The 20,371-nt window shown below is 34.9% G+C and overlaps 3 protein-coding genes across 13 annotated transcripts in view; all 3 read right to left on the bottom strand.

Annotated features, from left to right (window-relative positions):
* The window catches only part of LOC130672312 (agrin-like), a 448,227-nt gene that overhangs the window by 306,044 nt on the left and 121,812 nt on the right, over nt 1-20,371 (bottom strand). The gene's annotated exons all lie outside the window — the stretch shown is intronic.
* LOC130672317 (uncharacterized) lies at nt 4,122-13,365 on the bottom strand. The gene is made up of 2 exons (XM_057476827.1): nt 13,106-13,365; nt 4,122-4,853 (listed from the first exon to the last, which is right to left on the bottom strand). Exons 1-2 carry the CDS (start codon nt 13,136-13,138, stop codon nt 4,122-4,124), a joined length of 765 nt encoding a protein of 254 aa, XP_057332810.1. The 5' UTR covers nt 13,139-13,365.
* Nucleotides 9,615-13,483, bottom strand: LOC130672313 (uncharacterized). The gene is made up of 2 exons (XM_057476822.1): nt 13,350-13,483; nt 9,615-13,203 (listed from the first exon to the last, which is right to left on the bottom strand). The coding sequence occupies exon 2, from the start codon at nt 11,481-11,483 to the stop codon at nt 9,615-9,617; it is 1,869 nt and encodes a 622-aa protein (XP_057332805.1). The 5' UTR covers nt 11,484-13,203; nt 13,350-13,483.

Below are 20,371 nucleotides of genomic sequence, written 5' to 3'. Positions count from 1 at the left end.
ATAACCACACGGTTTTTATCTAAGAATACTCATATGTTCATTTAATCGTCTATTATCATTAAAACAATGATATGTATTTGGTTTAGGATAAGTATTCATTTATTTAATTTAAAAATACGACAAACAACCTTTGTAAACATATGTAGTTTCACTGATGTAAGTAACTGTTTTGCCAGCGTGAGGATCCGTTTATCTAAATAGGCTATACGATGGATCGTTCTCGGTTGCCTAAATCATGGAGTTTGCACAATAGTCATGTCAGAGATTCATATAACGCCTAACATAAGGATACGATCATCATTTTGATGATCCACTGTGAGTAAACTCTGTGATAACAAACAGACGCACAGACCAGCGGACGTGAATATAAACAAACTTGTAACCGCATTTTTTTACATATGTATTGAAGTGAGTCAATGTAAAAATTATTTATCATATTCATTAGAATTTCTAGTTCTTATAAATTCCCAACTTCACTGCATTCATTTCGCTATATGAACAACAGAATCAATTTAACACGAGTGTATCTCGGCTTTTCAACAGTAGACGCTTTTGCGCTCGAGGTATGCAATTTCTTGATAAATTTTTACGGCTTTACAGTTATTTAGAAAATTTAAGTAACTAATTTAAGCCCTTCGTTTTAAAAGTTAGGTAGCTAACATTTATTGATATGACATTGAACTGTAATGTGATAATAAAATATGTAGCTCAAGAAAATATTCAAAGAATATATGTGTAATGAAAAATAAATATAATAAATGACATTAGGGATCCCATGAAAAAAAATTAGATCTGACGAGATGTGATCAGATCAAATTATGTCTAGTCAGATGTTAAATTTCGTGACCTGATCCTATCTGGATATATCTTGAAAAAAGACGTAAGCCAAATGGTTTTTACACTGAGAAAAAAAGTTGGCTTTATCAACGAAGCCGTCGTTAGTTTAACAGCGACAGGCATTTAGATACAGCCAAGAAAACGTGAAGATTTCCTAAAAGTAACCTCGCCGCCGGAATTAAGGCTTCTTTTCAACGACCCGCGTCGTTATAAAAACTCAAATGTCTTCGATTCTAACCTATTTCGATATTCACTCATTGAAATTTCAGTAGTTCATCAAAAATTTTGCCGAGTTGAGTTAATTTATAAATATTCAATTCAACGAAGTAATTTAATTATTTTACCTTCATATAAATTTCAATGAGAAAGAGAAATTTATCTAGTTTAATAAGTAAATTACTCTGAAAAAATCATAAACACAAATTAACTCAATTGAAATTTGTTCGAGCTGATATTGATGATAAATATCGCAATGATTATTTTTTTGCACAACAAAATTTATTAATCAAATCAAAATATTTTAAGCTTCTAATTAAAAAAACTTCTACGTATCAAAAAAATTGATACTTTTTATCAAAAATTGCCGTAAGCTGCCTTGCCGACACCTGGATCGATTGATTTTTTCGCAGCCAGGTGGCGTTGTCGGCAGTATTTTCCTTATATTTTCGATTCAAAAATTTAAAACGTCAACATATATAGAAATTTGAATTTTCAAAAATCGGGCTAAAATGTAAAACTTATTTTTTTCATAAATTTCAACTTTCACAAAGAAAAGTTTAAAAAGTATTTCATAAAATCAAAACATATTTATCTCTAAATTACACAAGAATAAAAGGTAATTTAAAATTTTGATGTAGTTTCGTCAATACAAAGTATTCAACACCCAGTCATGGGATAATGACTCGACAGTTTTACACGCAACCGAATAAAATTCAGAGTATTTTCTATCGATTTACATCGTTTGCTCACTGCTGACTTGAAATAGCTCCCCAAGTGTTCATTCCCATTTGTCCCAAGTATTATGCCTTTCCCATAGGACGTTTTATATTATAACCGGGTACCCCTCGACTTCCGTGGTCTTGACGACGAGGCTTACGAGGTCACAATTTGGACACCTTTTGAACTCAAAAAGTTCTAAGGGCGCCACTGAGAGTAAAATTGCACGATCTCTCAGTATCGTGTGCAAGGCAAAACAAAGCAGAGAGCAAAAGAAATCTCGAGGATGAGTCCGAAAATCTCCTTATCCAGGCTGGACCACACAGCTGCAGAGTTAGGCTCTTATTTTGAATTTAATCAATCACTTAATGAGTGGTCGTCAGACTCAACATCATTAGTCAATCGAGAATAATTATTTCAATAAATTATATAAAATATATCCAAATTTATTTATAACAAATATGGTGGCAAACAGATATGCTTTTTACTTAATATTAATTCTCTTTAACAACAATAAAACTTTAAGTTTTCCCGACAATTTTAACGTGTTTATAATTTTAATAATTTTCATATAAATTTTTCAAATCTCTATAATTATTATCACTTCCTTTATTTTTAACAATTTGCTGGCGAGGAAAATTTTAATATCAGATCACACACACACACATACAATATATTCGCAATTATAAAATTTATTACCGCCTAAGTTCTGGGTTTTTGTTGTCTTGAATTTTTCCAGTGATGCGGTCGGTGAGACTCGGCACCAAGGTCACAATGTCCAATAATTTCTACCAAACTAAATTTCAGCACCTCCTAGAGAACGGTCGGTGAGACTCAGTATCTCTAAGAAAATACCTGCTAAATTAAATGTAATTTAAATTTTAAGAATTTTAATTATTAATTAATTAATCAGTGGTCGCTAGACTCGACTGAATTAATTAATTAATCTGACGCTACCTAACAAAGACAACCCAGACACTTAAACAAAATGGCGACCGAATACTCTCGAACCCACGCCGCGAAAACGATAAATTTTATCCCTAACTTATACGTATAATATACGATTTTTTCAATTAATATTTTATAATAAAATTAGTAAGTAATAATTAATTAATTAACCAGGATGTTTTCCACAATTACCGAAGAAGTTCCAGGAGTCGATGATGACGCCATGAGATGAAAGGACGCCGCTCGTACTTCCTGATGCCAGTCGCTGATGTTTGTCGGATCTTTTCCAGCTGCAGTTTTAAATAATTGTCCTTAATTAATTACGCGGTTGCTAAACTCAGCGTAATTTTAGTTGTTATAAAAAAAAGATCTCGACAAAAGTCACAACAATCGTGGACTTCGAGACAAATGTATCCGGGGTCAAATATAGACTCACCGTTTTGATGTCCGACACGGGGTCTTTTCAACTCGCCGTTAAATTTTAATTTTTTGATGTTTTTATTTATAGATGACTCACTTTTAATTACTTTTATTAACTGCTACGGGGTCTCACGACTCACCGTAAATATATATTTTTTCTTTGTTATATTGTGCTGATCGTGGCAAGTTTTACAATATTTTATTCCTTTAATTTTTTTTGGATGCGTCTGATTAATAGTAGCACCAGGCAGTGAGTGAGTCTCGAGTGCGTCTCGGTGTGCTGCGAAGCCGGCATCCCCACTCTTGATTCCATCTCAGGCTCGTATCATCCAAATTTCAAATAAATTTTTATCTCTAGAAATGGCGGGACTCGGGGCCCCCATAGAGTACCCATTCGTCACACGGCCAAACGTGTCAACCAATCAGTTAGAGTTTTATATTATCGATCTCTAACGGCGTGGGGGCAACGGTGATGCGTGGGCCGAGAGCGCAGTCGAATAAAATTCAAATTCAAATATTTTAAAACAAAATTAATTAAATAAAATCCCTGTTATACTCCCCCCCGCCAGACTCGCGCTCGTACCACAAACATATCCGTTGTCCACACCTCGTTCTAAAATAAAATTTTTCAAATTAAAATTAATTATCACTAATAAAAAAAATCTGCAACTGTGATCAGCAACTCAAACTGCTCCAATATCTATGGCTGAAAGAATGAGTGAGTGAGGTAACGATTAAATTTATCCGAAAACAGATTTAATGAGATGGTTAAATTTTAATGAACGTTATGTTTACAAAAGTTATCAAATTATATTGTTAGAACTTAGTTCTGACAGTCTACAAAATTCGAACACTAGAATTTATGTTCCCTGACTAGGCGCATCTAAGCCGACGACCAGCATCGCGACGCATTTTAAATTATTAGGGGATTATTGAGCCAAACTGCAGGCGGTTGTTAAACTCAGCTCAACAGCTTGAGCTCAATGAATCTTAGTGTCTCCATCACAACATTTTTCATCTTTTAACTCAGTATGAGATATTACTGAAGATGGTAACCGGAAACGGTTGATCTTGGGGATCTTATAGTCGGATAACAAGTTAGAAGGTGGTTTGGCACGAAGGAGGTCAGGTTGTTCTGGTGGAATTAGGTCATGTGACAAACCAGGTGAACGAGCCACGTATGAAAGAAAAAAAGGCTCCGGTTCTTCCGGACGAAACTCCTCCATCAACTCCCAGACAGGTTCCATCCTCTTACGATCTTTACGACGTTTTTTCTTACTAACGCGATCCTTAGCTGGATCATAAAACTCGTAAGGATCGTCAGAAATATAGGGTTTAGCTATACCATCCCAAATACTAACGGCTGCCAAATCATTTACCAATGACCAATCGGTATCAGAGTTTGATGGTTCTAGGTTTATAGAAGCTTCTGTAGGAACATCTTGCTCCTTAGGATCAGCAGGAGGATTGGACTCAACTAGGGGACTTGGTTCAAGGACAGACACGGTTGAGGATGTCAAAGTAGAACTTGTGGGGACAACAACCGCCGAACGCAATTTTCTTCTCTTTACAGGAGGCGCTGGTCGCTCGCCAAGTTCAATCGCGGTCTCCAACAACCATCTTCTTAATTTTCTTTTGCGATTACGCGTGTGGTTTGGTCCTACCGCTCCCAACACCTTCAAATTCTCCGCTTCCTCTCGTTCCGACCTGTCCTATAATTTAAATCGCATTGATTTTATTACGTGGACTCGTACGAGTCTTTAAATCAGGCACGTAATGTTTACCAAGACTTTTACCCGACGCATCTTTCAACTCAACAATTATTGGACTAATTACTTTACTAACTATCGCTGGACCTAAATATTTATAATCTAATGTCCTACTATATTTATCTGATTTCTTGCTTAGCTTACGGTTGGGATAAAATACTTTATCTCCAACTTGAAGTTTAGGGACATCCCGAGCAGTTTTATTATAGTAACCGGCTTGTCGTTCGCTTTCCTTACGCATAATATCTTCAACTTTGTGTCTCAGCTGATCTAGTTTATCTAGACGATGTCTCCAGTTCAGACTACTCTCATCAATATCATCAAGTTCCAATTCAGAAATTTTACCAGAGAGCCGAGGCTCACGACCATATACGAGATAATAAGGTGACAATTTAAGGGATGCATGATACGCACTATTATAGGCCAATTGAAACTCGCCAAGATGTTGATCCCACTCCGATTGATCCTTTTCAATGTAGGCACGTATCATCGGTTTAAGAGTACGATTTATCCTCTCAACAGGATTTCCTTGAGGATGAGCTATCGCCAAAGTTGACATCTTTACACCCACCGAACTCAAGTAATCACGAACTTGGTGATTGATAAACTCACGACCATTATCTGTAACCATGAACAATGGATATCCCCAGTGAGCAAAAGCATCTTTGAACGACTCCAAAACACTCTTTCCACCTTGTTTACGCAGAGGAAAAATTTCAATGAACCGAGTATAGAGATCTTGGACAATCAGAACGTATTTATAACCACCCTTTGACCTAGGAAACGGTCCCGTAACGTCAGCTGCTACTACCGCCCATGGAGAGATCGGCTGACGCGTTTGCATTGGAGCATGTGACGAAGTCTGCTTATATTTTACTTTCTTACAAATGTCACATTCATTCACGTACTCAGTTACGTCTCTATACATTCCCGGCCAGTAATATTTTATTTTTAACCGTTCATACATTTTCTCCCGTCCCACATGAGCAGCATCCGGATTCTCATGATTAGTTTTAAGTAGATCAGACACCTCAGACTCCCTAACCACGACTTTCCAAGCATTTTCATCACCTACTATTTCTTTCAGAGGATCGGGTCTAAAATACTCAAGACGATCATCAAGAACACGCCACTCCGTATAATTTTCAGGATACTTCATGACATTATTTTTCTTAACATCATACCAATTCCGCACTTGAATATGTAAGCAATCATTTTCAGAACTCCCCAGATTCCGCTTGACCTCCAACCAATCCACAGGATCATGGTCTTCATACATCCTGGACAAAGCATCTGGACCCTCGTTCTCAGTACCTTTTCTATGCTCAATTTTTATCTGATGCGATAATAATTCCATCGCCCACCTTGCCAACCGACCATTTGGATCTTTCAAGGAATGTAACCAGCGAAGAGAAGAATGATCTGTAACGACAGTAAATGGAGCACCCTCCAGATAACAACGAAGTTTTCGTACTGCCCAGACCACCGCCAGACACTCCTTCTCTGTCGTGGTGTATCTGGTCTCAGCACCACGCAGAGGTCGACTGCAACAAATAATCAGATACTCGTTCCCATTCTCTGGATCTCGTTGGACAAGAAAAGCACCGAGTCCAGTATCGCAGGCATCTGTGTATAAATAATAAGGAAGACCGATTTTAGGAATCGACAAGGGTTTAGCATCAATTAACGCCTGCTTTAAGGAAACAAACGCTTCCTCTTCATTTTCACCCCATTTCCACTCAGCAGTCGCACCACACAGTTTATTAAGTGGACCTTGGACCTTTGCAACATTTTGAAGATGTCTGTGATACCAGTTCACTAAACCACAGAAACTACGAACCTGTTTGCGATTAGTTGGACGCGGATATTTAATTATTGGAGCGATTTTCTCGGGATCTGGTCTTAGACCATCTTGATCGACTATGAATCCCAGGAACTTTACTTCAGATCTCGCAAATTTACATTTGTCTGGATTAATTAACAGACCAGCTTCCCTGAAAATTTCAAAAACAAGAGACAAAATCCGTTTATGTTCTTCATAAGTCTCGCTTATGATCACCCAATCGTCAAGATATGCAAAGACCTTGTCAGCCCAATACCGAGGTAAATTTCGCAGCTCCAACAACTTGATGAACCGCTCTCGTAAAATGTCCATCGCCTTTTGGAACGTACTCGGAGCACCAGCCAACCCATATGGCATACGGACCCACTCAAACTGACCTTTCCCTTCAACGGAGAAAGCAGTATACGAAATCGAATTTTCCGCCATGAGGATTTGATGAAACGCTTCTCGAAGATCCATAGTGCTTATATATACCGCCTTGTGGAGTGCACTTAATATTCTAAGCATATTTGGAAGCGGATGCGCTGGAGGAATCGTGATTTTATTTACCGGACGATAATCAATACACAAGCGCCATTGATTATTTGGTTTAGGTACCATAATTGGAGAACACGACCAACAACTATTACTGTACCGAATGTAACCCTTTTCCAGTAACTCATCGATCTGTTTGTTAAGTTCAGCAGCTACCACCGGACTCCGCCTATACGGACGAATCCGTACAGGTTTCGCCTCAGGTTGTAGTACTATCTCATGCTTAACTAGATCAATCAGCCCATGATTAGGTAGAGATTTAAATTTCTCAAGCTCAGCTGAAATAAATGTCTTAAGGTCATCACTCTGAACAGATGTCAACCCCAAACACTGATTTTTGGACTCTCGACAAGATAAAATTTCAAAGGGATGACGTTCCATGCTTGCGTCAAATTTCCAAGTACGAGATTTACAATCGATCTGAATACCGAACTGGAGAGCAAAGTCCATACCCAGTACCACCGAATGACTGAGACTTTCTAGTATACTGAGATACTGTTCACCAGCAATATCGCCAACTTGAATAATAAATGGCGCACCACCTTCTGTCTTACACAACGTATGATTAGCCAAAAGGACACCACGACGTTTAGTGTCATCTACCTGAACTTCACCCGATTTATAATCGCTAATACGATTATATACGGACGAACTTATATAAGACCGCTCACTACCAGTATCTATAATTCCGTTAAGCTGAACACCGAATATCCACACGGATACAGGAATACGTGCAGTAATTATAGGAGGTTTAGGTCCAGTTCCGGGTATAAATGTTTTTCGTGACGCTAAACGATACGCGATACGTGAAGGCAGAGTAATATTGCGTAATATATTTGGTAAAAATGAAGAACGAGAAATAGGAGAAGCGAGTGAGGTATCTGAACTCAGCCCTGATCCGCCATTCGATGACCTGTGGTCGCTAGACTCAACAGCATCATCAGAACTAACGTCAGGATCAAGTTCTTCCTCCCACTCGTCTCCTTCGTCTTCATAATCAGTTTCCTCAGTATCTAAAGGTTGTAACCCACAGATATATGGTGTATTTTCAACATTTACTTGAGGTGGTTCCAGATCATCTTCTGGACCAATATCAGTAATCAGAAGTTGATCATTATTGCAAGAATTATTTTCTAAAATTGAAATTAAATATGTTAGTGCCTGATTTGTCTGATCATTTACAATTACCTCACCATTATTTATAATAGAATTAATTAATGAACTTAATTTATTTATATCTGTTCCATAAAAATTATTATTTATTATACAGTCAGTAAGTTCGGATGCTTCTGACTCCACTTCGTTACTCGCGGACCCCGTTATTAAATCTACAGTTCCCAACGAGTACACTGCGTCAGCTTTATTATTAAAATCAACAAATTCTTTATAATCAAAATTATCATTAGTAATAAAATCTTTATTTAAATAAATATCTTTTAAATCTTTATATACGGGTCCTCTAATTAATTTAAATCCTATTTTATTTTCTAAATAATTTTCCCCATATTTGTCCCCTGGACAGTTATCCTTTCCTATTTTACAATTATCCATCCTCATAATTCCATTTTTTAATTTATTTATTCTACCCTTCGCTCTTTTAAAGAGACCTTTATTCAAATGTTTAAACTTTATATTATCACCCGCTCTATTAAAGAGATCCATACCAAAATTTTTTAATTTTATATTAACCACCACTCTTTTAAAAATATCCATACCAAAATTTTTAAATTTAAATTTCTCAACCGTTTTTTTAAAATTATCCATACCAAAATTTTTAAATTTAAATTTCTCGTGTAAGTCCCTACCGACTCTCAACACGAATCTCATAATAATCAATATTTTAATTAATAATCTCGTAATTAAATTTTTTGTTTTAGTCCCCAGGACTCTTATTCTTTGACCCATTTTAATTTTATTTCCTTCCTTTAATTTATTTTCTTTATTACCATAAAAAACTATATTATTTTGTAAACCTTTTAAATTATTTACCGACTCCATTTCTGAATCCCCTGGATCCGAAATGTTTTTCCCAAAATTTCCATTATCATTTTTATTCCTATTATTATCATTTAATTCGACCTTAGATCTATTTTCAATTTTTAAATCTTCACTTTCTTTATTAAAATTTTCCTTATTACCTAATTCGAAACCCGTATATATATTTAAATTATTTTGACTCATAAAATCCGTATTTTCTATATCGATTAAATTAACTATTTTATTCACACTTGTATTGTCCATGAATTTATTTTCAGTAATTTTGTTTGTTTCATTCTCCAAATTCCTACGAGTTCGGCTCAGAATCACTGGAGATAGGTGATCCGGCCTTATTCGTTTTTTCTATCTACTCTGTCAGTTTTATTTTGCTCAGTATTAGGTGCTGGAAGAGCACGCTGATTTGGGGGTTGTTGTAAACGTCTACATGTCTGTCTCGTATGTCCCACCATGTTACAATAATTACAGACATCACGTCTAGGATTAGTACATGTATCGAAGGTATGACCAGACTCACCGCAATTATAGCAGGGTCGGTTATTTCTAGGAGCATTAGGTAGCCAGGGTATATAATTGTTGTTAGACTGGGAAGGGTTTGTCTGATTTCGTTGGGAGAACTGATTGGAGTTGTTATTTATAAAACCTTGTCTACCAGGATAATTTTGTGTCCGAGGAGGGTAGGATCTATGAGTTTGAGGATATTGAGGTTGTGTACTTTGTTGACCTTGAAATTGTGTGTTATAACGCGGACGATATTGATCACTTCTTTGACCGTATTGACCAGAAGTGACAGTTGAGACACCTGCTGAAGCGCAGATGATATGTTCACCGCCCTTACCCTCTTTAATTTCCTCAATAACTAATGGCTGACGACCGCGATCCGATTCAAGATAAAATTCCGTACCTCGCAGACTCTGAAGCGCAGAAAATCGCGATTTTTCCCGGTTTTTAAAAATTTTAGGTTCTTCTACTGTTTTGTCTTTCCCGAATACGCGACTCCCCTCCTCTAATGTCTGAGTAGCTTCATGTATTGCAGCCAACAGGTCTTCGTAATTGTCCACGTGTCTAGCAAACACCAGGTTCCTGACTTCAGAATTTAAATGATTCCTGATGCAAGAGACCTGTTCATTCTCAGAAGGAGGTATGTTCATAGTTTGGTATTTTGCCTGCATTCTGAACGCGAATTCAGACATTTTCTCCCCAGTATTTGGTCTCATTTGACCCAGCTCTACTAAGATCTGATGGTCGGTCTTAGTAGAGCCAAACGTTCTTACAAACTCAAGTTTAAATTGTCTATATGAGTTCCAGCGCGTAAAATTCACGTCAAACCATTTCGCGGCTCTATCTTGTAATAAGTACCCCATAACGCGTAATAATTCATCGTCAGACCACCCTTCCCGTGTAGCATGTGCTTCAGCTGTTGAGATAAACTCATTAGCTGATGAATCTTGAGAAGGAAAACGTAATGGCCACATTTTCAAGTGATCCAGAATGTCCTTCCATCTGCGTTCGTTTGTTCGCGCCAAAGAATTTGAATTTACCGGTGGATTTATACGTGAATCTACGTGATTTGTATTAGACGGTAATGTACTGTTTACTAACGCCGGAATATTATCTAGTGCAGCATGCACTGTCTCCCCCCCACCAAGACTGAGACCTGAAGGGTCGACAGTTCTGACAACTGATACCGTTTGACTTTGTTCTGCTTGTTCATTACTATTCTGTGAATGTTTGTTGCAAGTCGTTTCGCGTAAAAATAACTGGTTCACCGCGTCAGTTAACCGATTTATCGCGTCTACGTGTACGTTACTCATTTCACCCTGTGTACGTAATTGTGCTGTTAGATTGTCAATCCTAGCGTCAACACGAGCTAACACTGGAGCGAGGCCAGGAGTAGAAGCGTTGCTAGCTCCTGCATTAAACCAGGATTGAGTTTGTGCATTATTTTCGAGTGAAGGATCTTGGATATTTAGTGGAGGGACTTTAGGTAATGATACCTTTGACGAAGAGTCTATGGGTGTCTTGTAAATAGTGTCGTTTCCCGTCTGTTCTGTGGGAGTCCGGAATCCCGATGTATTTCCCGGGGGTGTATGAATTAATTTACTACCTCCCGTTGGATCCGGTGACTCTAAGTTCAACAATTCGTCCCCTGTATTTTGTGATCGCGTTAAAACTCCTTTACCCGATTTTAGCTTTGACATTTTAAGTACCAAATATTATTACCAATTGAACCGGAATAGAATTAAATTATGGACAACACAAGTGTAAAATATTTACTAAGGATTAATTTAATTTATTTTATTTGTCTTTACGTTAACTTTTAATCCCTTGTAAGATTTTCTTTAATACTTTGTTTATATTTTTGACTGGTTCTAACTATAAACTCAAGTCTTTTGTACTTTAGTGTTATTGAAATATTTTTGTCTTATTTTATTATTTTGTGTCTACTGTTGCTACGCAAACAATCAGTACCGTACCATCAAGCTAAAATTGTTGACTCGACTGCCTTCACGTATTTTATACGACTCAATTTTTTTTTTTGCGTTAAAATTTTTTTTTTTGCGTTAAAATGTTTGTTTTATTTCTATTTATTTTTATTTTTTTTTTTTTTTTTTTTTTTTTTTTCAACTTTCCTCACTCACTCACCAGCAAATTTTTTTTTTGTAATAAAGGGAAAAAAAAATTTTTTGATTTTAATTTTATTGAATTTAATTTTAATTAGCTAAAACTCTACTTTTGAATTTACTAAAAATTTAACTCTGCATGATAAGGAAATTATTTCGTTGGGCGCCAAATATAACCGGGTACCCCTCGACTTCCGTGGTCTTGACGACGAGGCTTACGAGGTCACAATTTGGACACCTTTTGAACTCAAAAAGTTCTAAGGGCGCCACTGAGAGTAAAATTGCACGATCTCTCAGTATCGTGTGCAAGGCAAAACAAAGCAGAGAGCAAAAGAAATCTCGAGGATGAGTCCGAAAATCTCCTTATCCAGGCTGGACCACACAGCTGCAGAGTTAGGCTCTTATTTTGAATTTAATCAATCACTTAATGAGTGGTCGTCAGACTCAACATCATTAGTCAATCGAGAATAATTATTTCAATAAATTATATAAAATATATCCAAATTTATTTATAACAAATATGGTGGCAAACAGATATGCTTTTTACTTAATATTAATTCTCTTTAACAACAATAAAACTTTAAGTTTTCCCGACAATTTTAACGTGTTTATAATTTTAATAATTTTCATATAAATTTTTCAAATCTCTATAATTATTATCACTTCCTTTATTTTTAACAATTTGCTGGCGAGGAAAATTTTAATATCAGATCACACACACACACATACAATATATTCGCAATTATAAAATTTATTACCGCCTAAGTTCTGGGTTTTTGTTGTCTTGAATTTTTCCAGTGATGCGGTCGGTGAGACTCGGCACCAAGGTCACAATGTCCAATAATTTCTACCAAACTAAATTTCAGCACCTCCTAGAGAACGGTCGGTGAGACTCAGTATCTCTAAGAAAATACCTGCTAAATTAAATGTAATTTAAATTTTAAGAATTTTAATTATTAATTAATTAATCAGTGGTCGCTAGACTCGACTGAATTAATTAATTAATCTGACGCTACCTAACAAAGACAACCCAGACACTTAAACAAAATGGCGACCGAATACTCTCGAACCCACGCCGCGAAAACGATAAATTTTATCCCTAACTTATACGTATAATATACGATTTTTTCAATTAATATTTTATAATAAAATTAGTAAGTAATAATTAATTAATTAACCAGGATGTTTTCCACAATTACCGAAGAAGTTCCAGGAGTCGATGATGACGCCATGAGATGAAAGGACGCCGCTCGTACTTCCTGATGCCAGTCGCTGATGTTTGTCGGATCTTTTCCAGCTGCAGTTTTAAATAATTGTCCTTAATTAATTACGCGGTTGCTAAACTCAGCGTAATTTTAGTTGTTATAAAAAAAAGATCTCGACAAAAGTCACAACAATCGTGGACTTCGAGACAAATGTATCCGGGGTCAAATATAGACTCACCGTTTTGATGTCCGACACGGGGTCTTTTCAACTCGCCGTTAAATTTTAATTTTTTGATGTTTTTATTTATAGATGACTCACTTTTAATTACTTTTATTAACTGCTACGGGGTCTCACGACTCACCGTAAATATATATTTTTTCTTTGTTATATTGTGCTGATCGTGGCAAGTTTTACAATATTTTATTCCTTTAATTTTTTTTGGATGCGTCTGATTAATAGTAGCACCAGGCAGTGAGTGAGTCTCGAGTGCGTCTCGGTGTGCTGCGAAGCCGGCATCCCCACTCTTGATTCCATCTCAGGCTCGTATCATCCAAATTTCAAATAAATTTTTATCTCTAGAAATGGCGGGACTCGGGGCCCCCATAGAGTACCCATTCGTCACACGGCCAAACGTGTCAACCAATCAGTTAGAGTTTTATATTATCGATCTCTAACGGCGTGGGGGCAACGGTGATGCGTGGGCCGAGAGCGCAGTCGAATAAAATTCAAATTCAAATATTTTAAAACAAAATTAATTAAATAAAATCCCTGTTATAATATTTTTTCTTTCAGTTCCCTGTAGACTTGCGCCAATGGCTGTCATCTAACTATAAAAATAAGTAACTCACTATCAGGAAATTTGAAAGTTGGGAATTTAAGATATAAATGGTATATTACACACCAATGGAGAAAAGTAGGACATTTCAACTCGTGCGTCTAATTGCCTATCTGAGTCGAAGGTGAGGAAAAAATATAATTCCAGGCAACTGCTAGTCATAATATTGACAGCTACAATAATATTTCAAGTAATTTTAATGTGTCACATAAAATTTAATCCTTTCCCGGTCGACCTTGAATCCCTACTTTTAATTTGACTCGTACGTCTTATTCTTAAAATGAGAGAGCTATAGTCTGTTTTCTAGAGAGGGGGCCGGAAAAATGGTAAAAGGGGGCGCTTGTCTACACTACCACAACTAAATTTTCACTCATACAGCCTTACAACGGACTTTAATTGGCTCTATCCCCACATGACTCATACCTAGACTCACCGATACTTCGAGCCAGGAAAGGGTTAAAATCCATCAATTGAGATACATAAATATATACATATGTATACATAAGTATACACTTATTGTTGCTACAACACCTTAACAGTGATAAAAGTAAAAATGTCAACAGATGTTAGTAGGAAAAGCAGCGGAGAACTGGACATCCAGATTTGGACGGGCCACTGCGCAAACATGTCGAATGCCAAGTAAAGTGTTCGAACTGAAATGAGTTGGCAAGTGAGTTTACATCATCCAAACGAAAAATATAGCTTTGCCATCTGTGACGTCCATTTAAAAGAAACGTGTGAGCAAAGAAGTGAAAGACTACTGATGAAGCACAGAGAAGACGAATAGACGAGTGCCAGTGGAATTTAAATTTGAACTCTTTGAACGTCAGGGTCTCGTCCATTTACTCTTCTATAAAAGAAAAGTAAAGAACTCGAGGGCTCACAGTGCTGGAGAAGCTCAAAGCTCGTTTGAACGCGGATCTAGTCTGGCAAGCCGCCATCAGACTTTTCTGAGGTATCTTTGTCTAAACTTATCACACTGATATATTAATCTTCACCAATTATTCTCCCTTCGAATCCAGTCCTCCATTTTATCTGACGCATTATTTTGAAATAAAAAAAAGTTTACTAACAATTGTTGTTATCGGTAATAATTTTTAAACATAGTTAGTATTCGAGGTTGATAGATAAAAATAAGTAAAATGATTTTTTTTGATTTAGATGCAAGATATTTCACTCAAGTTTAATTTGTGCAAATCATTATTATACACGGAAAGAAAATTCTACTGAAATTTACGATGTTAACATCGTAATCGTGGACTATACTTTCATTAATATTAATTTTCAAATGTCTTATTTTGAAAATTAACTATGTAGGTTATGTTTTTTACCATTTAACGTCGTAATTTTAACAAAGACTTCGGATTGAAAATTATTTCAAAAATTACAACATTAGCATCGTAAAAACAATAAAAAAATATTACCATTCAGAAACTGTATATAAATAAATTTCAATGAATGTTAATGAACAATAAAATTAAAACTTTGTTTTTTTAGTTCAAATAATTTTTGTCAAACCTATATGTATATCATATCTCATCATATATGATCAGACATGGCCAATTATCAGATATGACCTTATATGAATGCTCATATATGATCATATATGGTCAGACATGAACTTTTTTTTCCCGGGTATATTGATTCCGATATTACCCTATTTACTTTTGACTATCATAAATATTACAGTGCTGCCTCTGTTATAATACGATGTAAGTTATGAAAATTACGATGTTGCATCATGATTTTCAAATAGTTATTGTGTCCACCGTAAAGGGCGTTTTCGTCACTTATGACTGTTTATTTATATCATTTATCTAGATCTTAAAAACTACCTGAATTTGTGGACCTTTTTGTGGTCGAGTAGTCTAAGGCGTCGGTCACGTCGTACTCGAAAGGTCTCGTGGTCGAATCCAACACCCATCCGAGCGATTATTATTTTATACTTATATATAAAATTTCTATTACATCAAATTTTATGATGTTCACATCGTAATTTATACTAAAGAGCTTAAGATTTTGTGTTATTTCTTAAATAATATTTCAAATGTTACATCGTAAAACTTATGATTTTAAAGGTATAGTCCACCACTACAATAATCAGTAGGAAAAATTACGATGCTTGCATCGAAAATTTAACTGAAATTTCTTTTCCCCATACGACAAAAATCTATATCCGGGCAAATCTGGAATATGTCACATATATGCAACATATATATAAATAGATGTCTCATATATGCAGATTTGCCCGGATATATTCGGATATATATTTTTTTCGTATGGCTCGTCTATAATAGATATGATAAATATTAATCTACAACATACACTGGTCACAGAAATTAAGGGATATAAAAAAAATCCGAAATTTTTAGGTGATTTTCAACATGCTGTAACTCGGTGAAAAATGATCGTATAAAAAAACTAAAAAGAGCAAATTGTAGCCTCAAGTTTCTAGTTTTCAGATCTGGACCTCAAAATTTTTTATCATGTACGGTTCCGGAGTAATCATAAGAAAACCAACGAAAAAAAAATTTTAAAAATTTTTGCTGGTCTGTCAATACCTCTATGGGCGACAATAAATTTTTTTGAATAATCCGACTGTCTGACTTTTCTTGGAAATTTTATGCCCTTTAATTTGGTGGCCTGCAAAAGTCTCTACGACGATTTGGCGCCGAGTTATCATTGATCAAAGCAAAAAAGTCCATTTTGGCTTTGATAATCAATAACTCCGGATGTATTGGTCGTACAGAAAATGGAAGCAGGGTTTTGAAAACTGAAAAATATTCTCTATAAGGCAAAATTAGTGGCATTTGATAGAAAAATCTTTTTTAAAGCGATATTGTTTGGTAAAAAACAGGTCAAAATTCACAAATTTAAGGATATTCGGAAATCTTGCTATAACTTTGGATATAACGGATGAACAAAGGATATCTTCGACTTTTTTTCAACCTCAAAGTGTCCTGAAAAAACCCTGAAAATTTCAAATCGCTGCGATTTTTCTTTCTTAGTGCCCCGAAGCTTTAAATTTATCGATTTTGTCAAAAATCACCATAATTGGTAGTTTCTCGGTTTTTGTTCATTTTTTCGATTTGAAAATGGTTTTTTTACCGATAATCTTCATTTCTTTGATCAAAGAGATCGATTATCGAAAAAAAATAAAAATTTGAAAAAAATTTTTTTTTTTTCAAAATTTTTTTTTTCAAAAATTTTTTTTTTTAAATGTTTTTTTTTTTTTGTTGTATCCGCAATGATTTATCATTGTCAAAAAAAATTCCTAAAATTTTTTTTACCGCTGTAACTGCATCTGCTTTAAATGTCAACTTAACAAACATACCCTTTGGGTAACTCTAATGCCGGCAGTAAAAAAAATTTTAGGAATTTTTTTTGACAATGATAAATCATTGCGGATACAACAAAAAAAAAAACATTTAAAAAAAAAAAATTTTTGAAAAAAAAAATTTTGAAAAAAAAAAAATTTTTTTCAAAATTTTTTTTTTTTAAATTTTCTTCGATAATTGATCTTTTTGATCGAAGAAATGAAGATTATCGGTAGAAAAACCATTTTCAAATCGAAAAAATTGAACAAAAACCGAGAAACTACCAATTATGGTGATTTTTGACAAAATCGATAAATTTAAAGCTTCGGGGCACTAAGAAAGAAAAATCGCAGCGATTTGAAATTTTCAGGGTTTTTTCAGGACACTTTGAGGTTGAAAAAAAGTCGAAGATATCCTTTGTTCATCCGTTATATCCAAAGTTATAGCAAGATTTCCGAATGTCCTTAAATTTGTGAATTTTGACCTGTTTTTTACCAAACAATATCGCTTTAAAAAAAATTTTTCTATCAAATGCCACTAATTTTGCCTTATAGAGAATATTTTCCAGTTTTCAAAACCCTGCTTCCATTCTCTGTACGACCAATACATCCGGAGTTATTGATTATCAAAGTCAAAATGGACTTTTTTGCTTTGATCAATGATAACTCGGCGCCAAATCGTCGTAGAGACTTTTTAAGGCCACCAAATTAAAGGGCATAAAATTTCCGAGAAAAGTCAGACAGTCGAATTATTCAAAAAAATTTATTGTCGCCCATAGAGGTATTGAAAGACTAGCAAAAATTTTGAAAATTTTTTTTTCGTTGGTTTTCTTATGATTACTCCGGAACCGTACATGATAAAAAATTTTGAGGTCCAGATCTGAAAACTAGAAACTTGAGGCTACAATTTGCTCTTTTTAGTTTTTTTATACGATCATTTTTTACCGAGTTACAGCATGTTGAAAATCACCTAATAATTTCGGATTTTTTTTCTATCCCTTAATTTCTGTGACCAGTGTAGTAAAATTTAATCGTTTCGTCAGAAGTAGTGCATACTTTTTAATGTCACTGGTTAAATATCATTATTGTCATAATACAATTAAAATGTTAAAACTTGTTCAAATGTCAATTATAGTGTCATTTTTCATTCTTACAATAATAAAAAAAATATTCTGTTCCAATAACTTTTTTTTTGGTAAAGCAAGAAAAGAGCTTATTTCGCATGAATAATGAATATTTCTCTTCATATTTCTTTCTTTTTTCCTCTTTCTCTCTCTTTATCTTTTTCCACTGACTCTCATCTGCTCACTCTGATGTACAAATAATATCATTTCAATTTTCCAAGTGATTATTTACTAATTTATTTCAGTTATATTTATTCATTTCTGAGGTACTGTGAATAGCTCAATTATAAGTTTATAATTATTCCCTTTTCACATTTTGCATAAAAACACAAATCAATTTTGTGTATAATTTCTTTGGTAAATTTAAAGTTTGAAGATGCTTGAAAAAAAATTTTTTTTATTCATTTATTTCATCTCATGATTGTACTGCAGCAATTAAGGAAGTAAAGTAAAGTAGTATGTTAATTGAATAGCTTAATTAGCTTTTTAAATAAAAGTTGTCAAGCTTTCAAACGCTTCAGTTCTTCTTCACTATCTGTTACTCTATTTTCTCTTTTATACTTTCGAAGAAGTCTATCAACATATCTTTCGCTGCAGATCCTCGGAAATGTCAAAGTAATTCTAATTACTTGGAGCAAACTCTTTGGAATGAATAAAAGTTATAGTTTTGTTTAGAATTCTAAATAACCTTCTACATACACTGTGAAAAATTTTCGGAGTAAATCTGGAGTAAACGTAGAGTGGATGATTTGTTATTTATTTACTCTCTTTGCAATGAAATTCACTCCGTAGATGTATTAAAGTTATTATATTTCTCATAAAACAGATATTTCTCTTAAATATAAATTTATTTAGGTGTCAAAACTCCAGAACGGAGTGAATGCGGATTGAACTAAAATCTGCGTCACTACAAAATCACTCCGCTCCAAAAAAATCCCTATTCACTTCCTATGAGTGATTTTTTTTAAGCTCCGGAACTCCGAGTGGGAGTGAATTCGGATTCGAATAAAATCCGGATCCACTCCCAATTTTTACTGTGCACGTATGAATTATACGGCAATAAATTTATTAAAGACATTACAATTTCAAGAGTTGACCTAAACGGAGAGAATTTTACAGTAAAAGTTATCATCTAGTTATAGTAAAATTTAAAAACTGATTTCGATAGTAGTGAATATCATTTGAATGATTACACGGTAAGAAATATATGGCGTTCAACACCATGCTGGTATGGTCTCGAGACAGATACTAACATAGTATGTGAAATATTCCAAGACAGTATTGTAACGAGTTCCAGAAGTACGGCGTTATTTACTATACTGTATAGTACTGGAGCTGTTGTATTGCTCACACGTATGCATAGCAGGCACGGCGAAACAGCATGGCCCTAAGACCCATACTACAATGCCGACGGCACAATGCTACTAGTTTTTCCCGCCATAATTTCTGGCGTGTCAATCAATGTATACTATCGTATTACGACCAAAACTATATAGATGTCGTTAGACTAGGTTTATTGGCCAGAAGAATCGTGGATACGGCAACGCAGTATGGGCCTGACGGCCATACTGACATTGCGGCGTCCACGACAACTATCGCCAATGTTACTATTCCCGCAATGGTCGAATCATCTATGCATACAATTTTATAACCTATAAAAATTTTCGAAACCATACAGTATGGCGTTCACGCCCATATTGGCATAGTGATATCTGCAAAATATTTCTTACCGTGTAGATAAACAATTTGAATTGTAGTATCGATCAGCAATATGGCAAAATCTACAATTATTGATGATAATCAGAAATTATAACTTTTATCGTCTTAACTAATTAAAACTATTATCAAGATCGTAATCCTTAATAACCTGATGGCAATAGTTTTCATTAGCCCAAATAATAATTACTATCTAAACTAATAAAGAATTTAAATATTGGCGGTACAGTTTGAACCGTCTCTTTTTTATCAAGCAATAATTTCTCGC

This window comes from Microplitis mediator, chromosome 7 (genome assembly GCF_029852145.1).
Source record: "Microplitis mediator isolate UGA2020A chromosome 7, iyMicMedi2.1, whole genome shotgun sequence".
Taxonomy (NCBI): Eukaryota; Metazoa; Arthropoda; class Insecta; order Hymenoptera; family Braconidae; genus Microplitis; species Microplitis mediator.
Note: the sequence above shows the minus strand (reverse complement) of the source record. Positions and strands in the feature narration are given on the sequence as shown.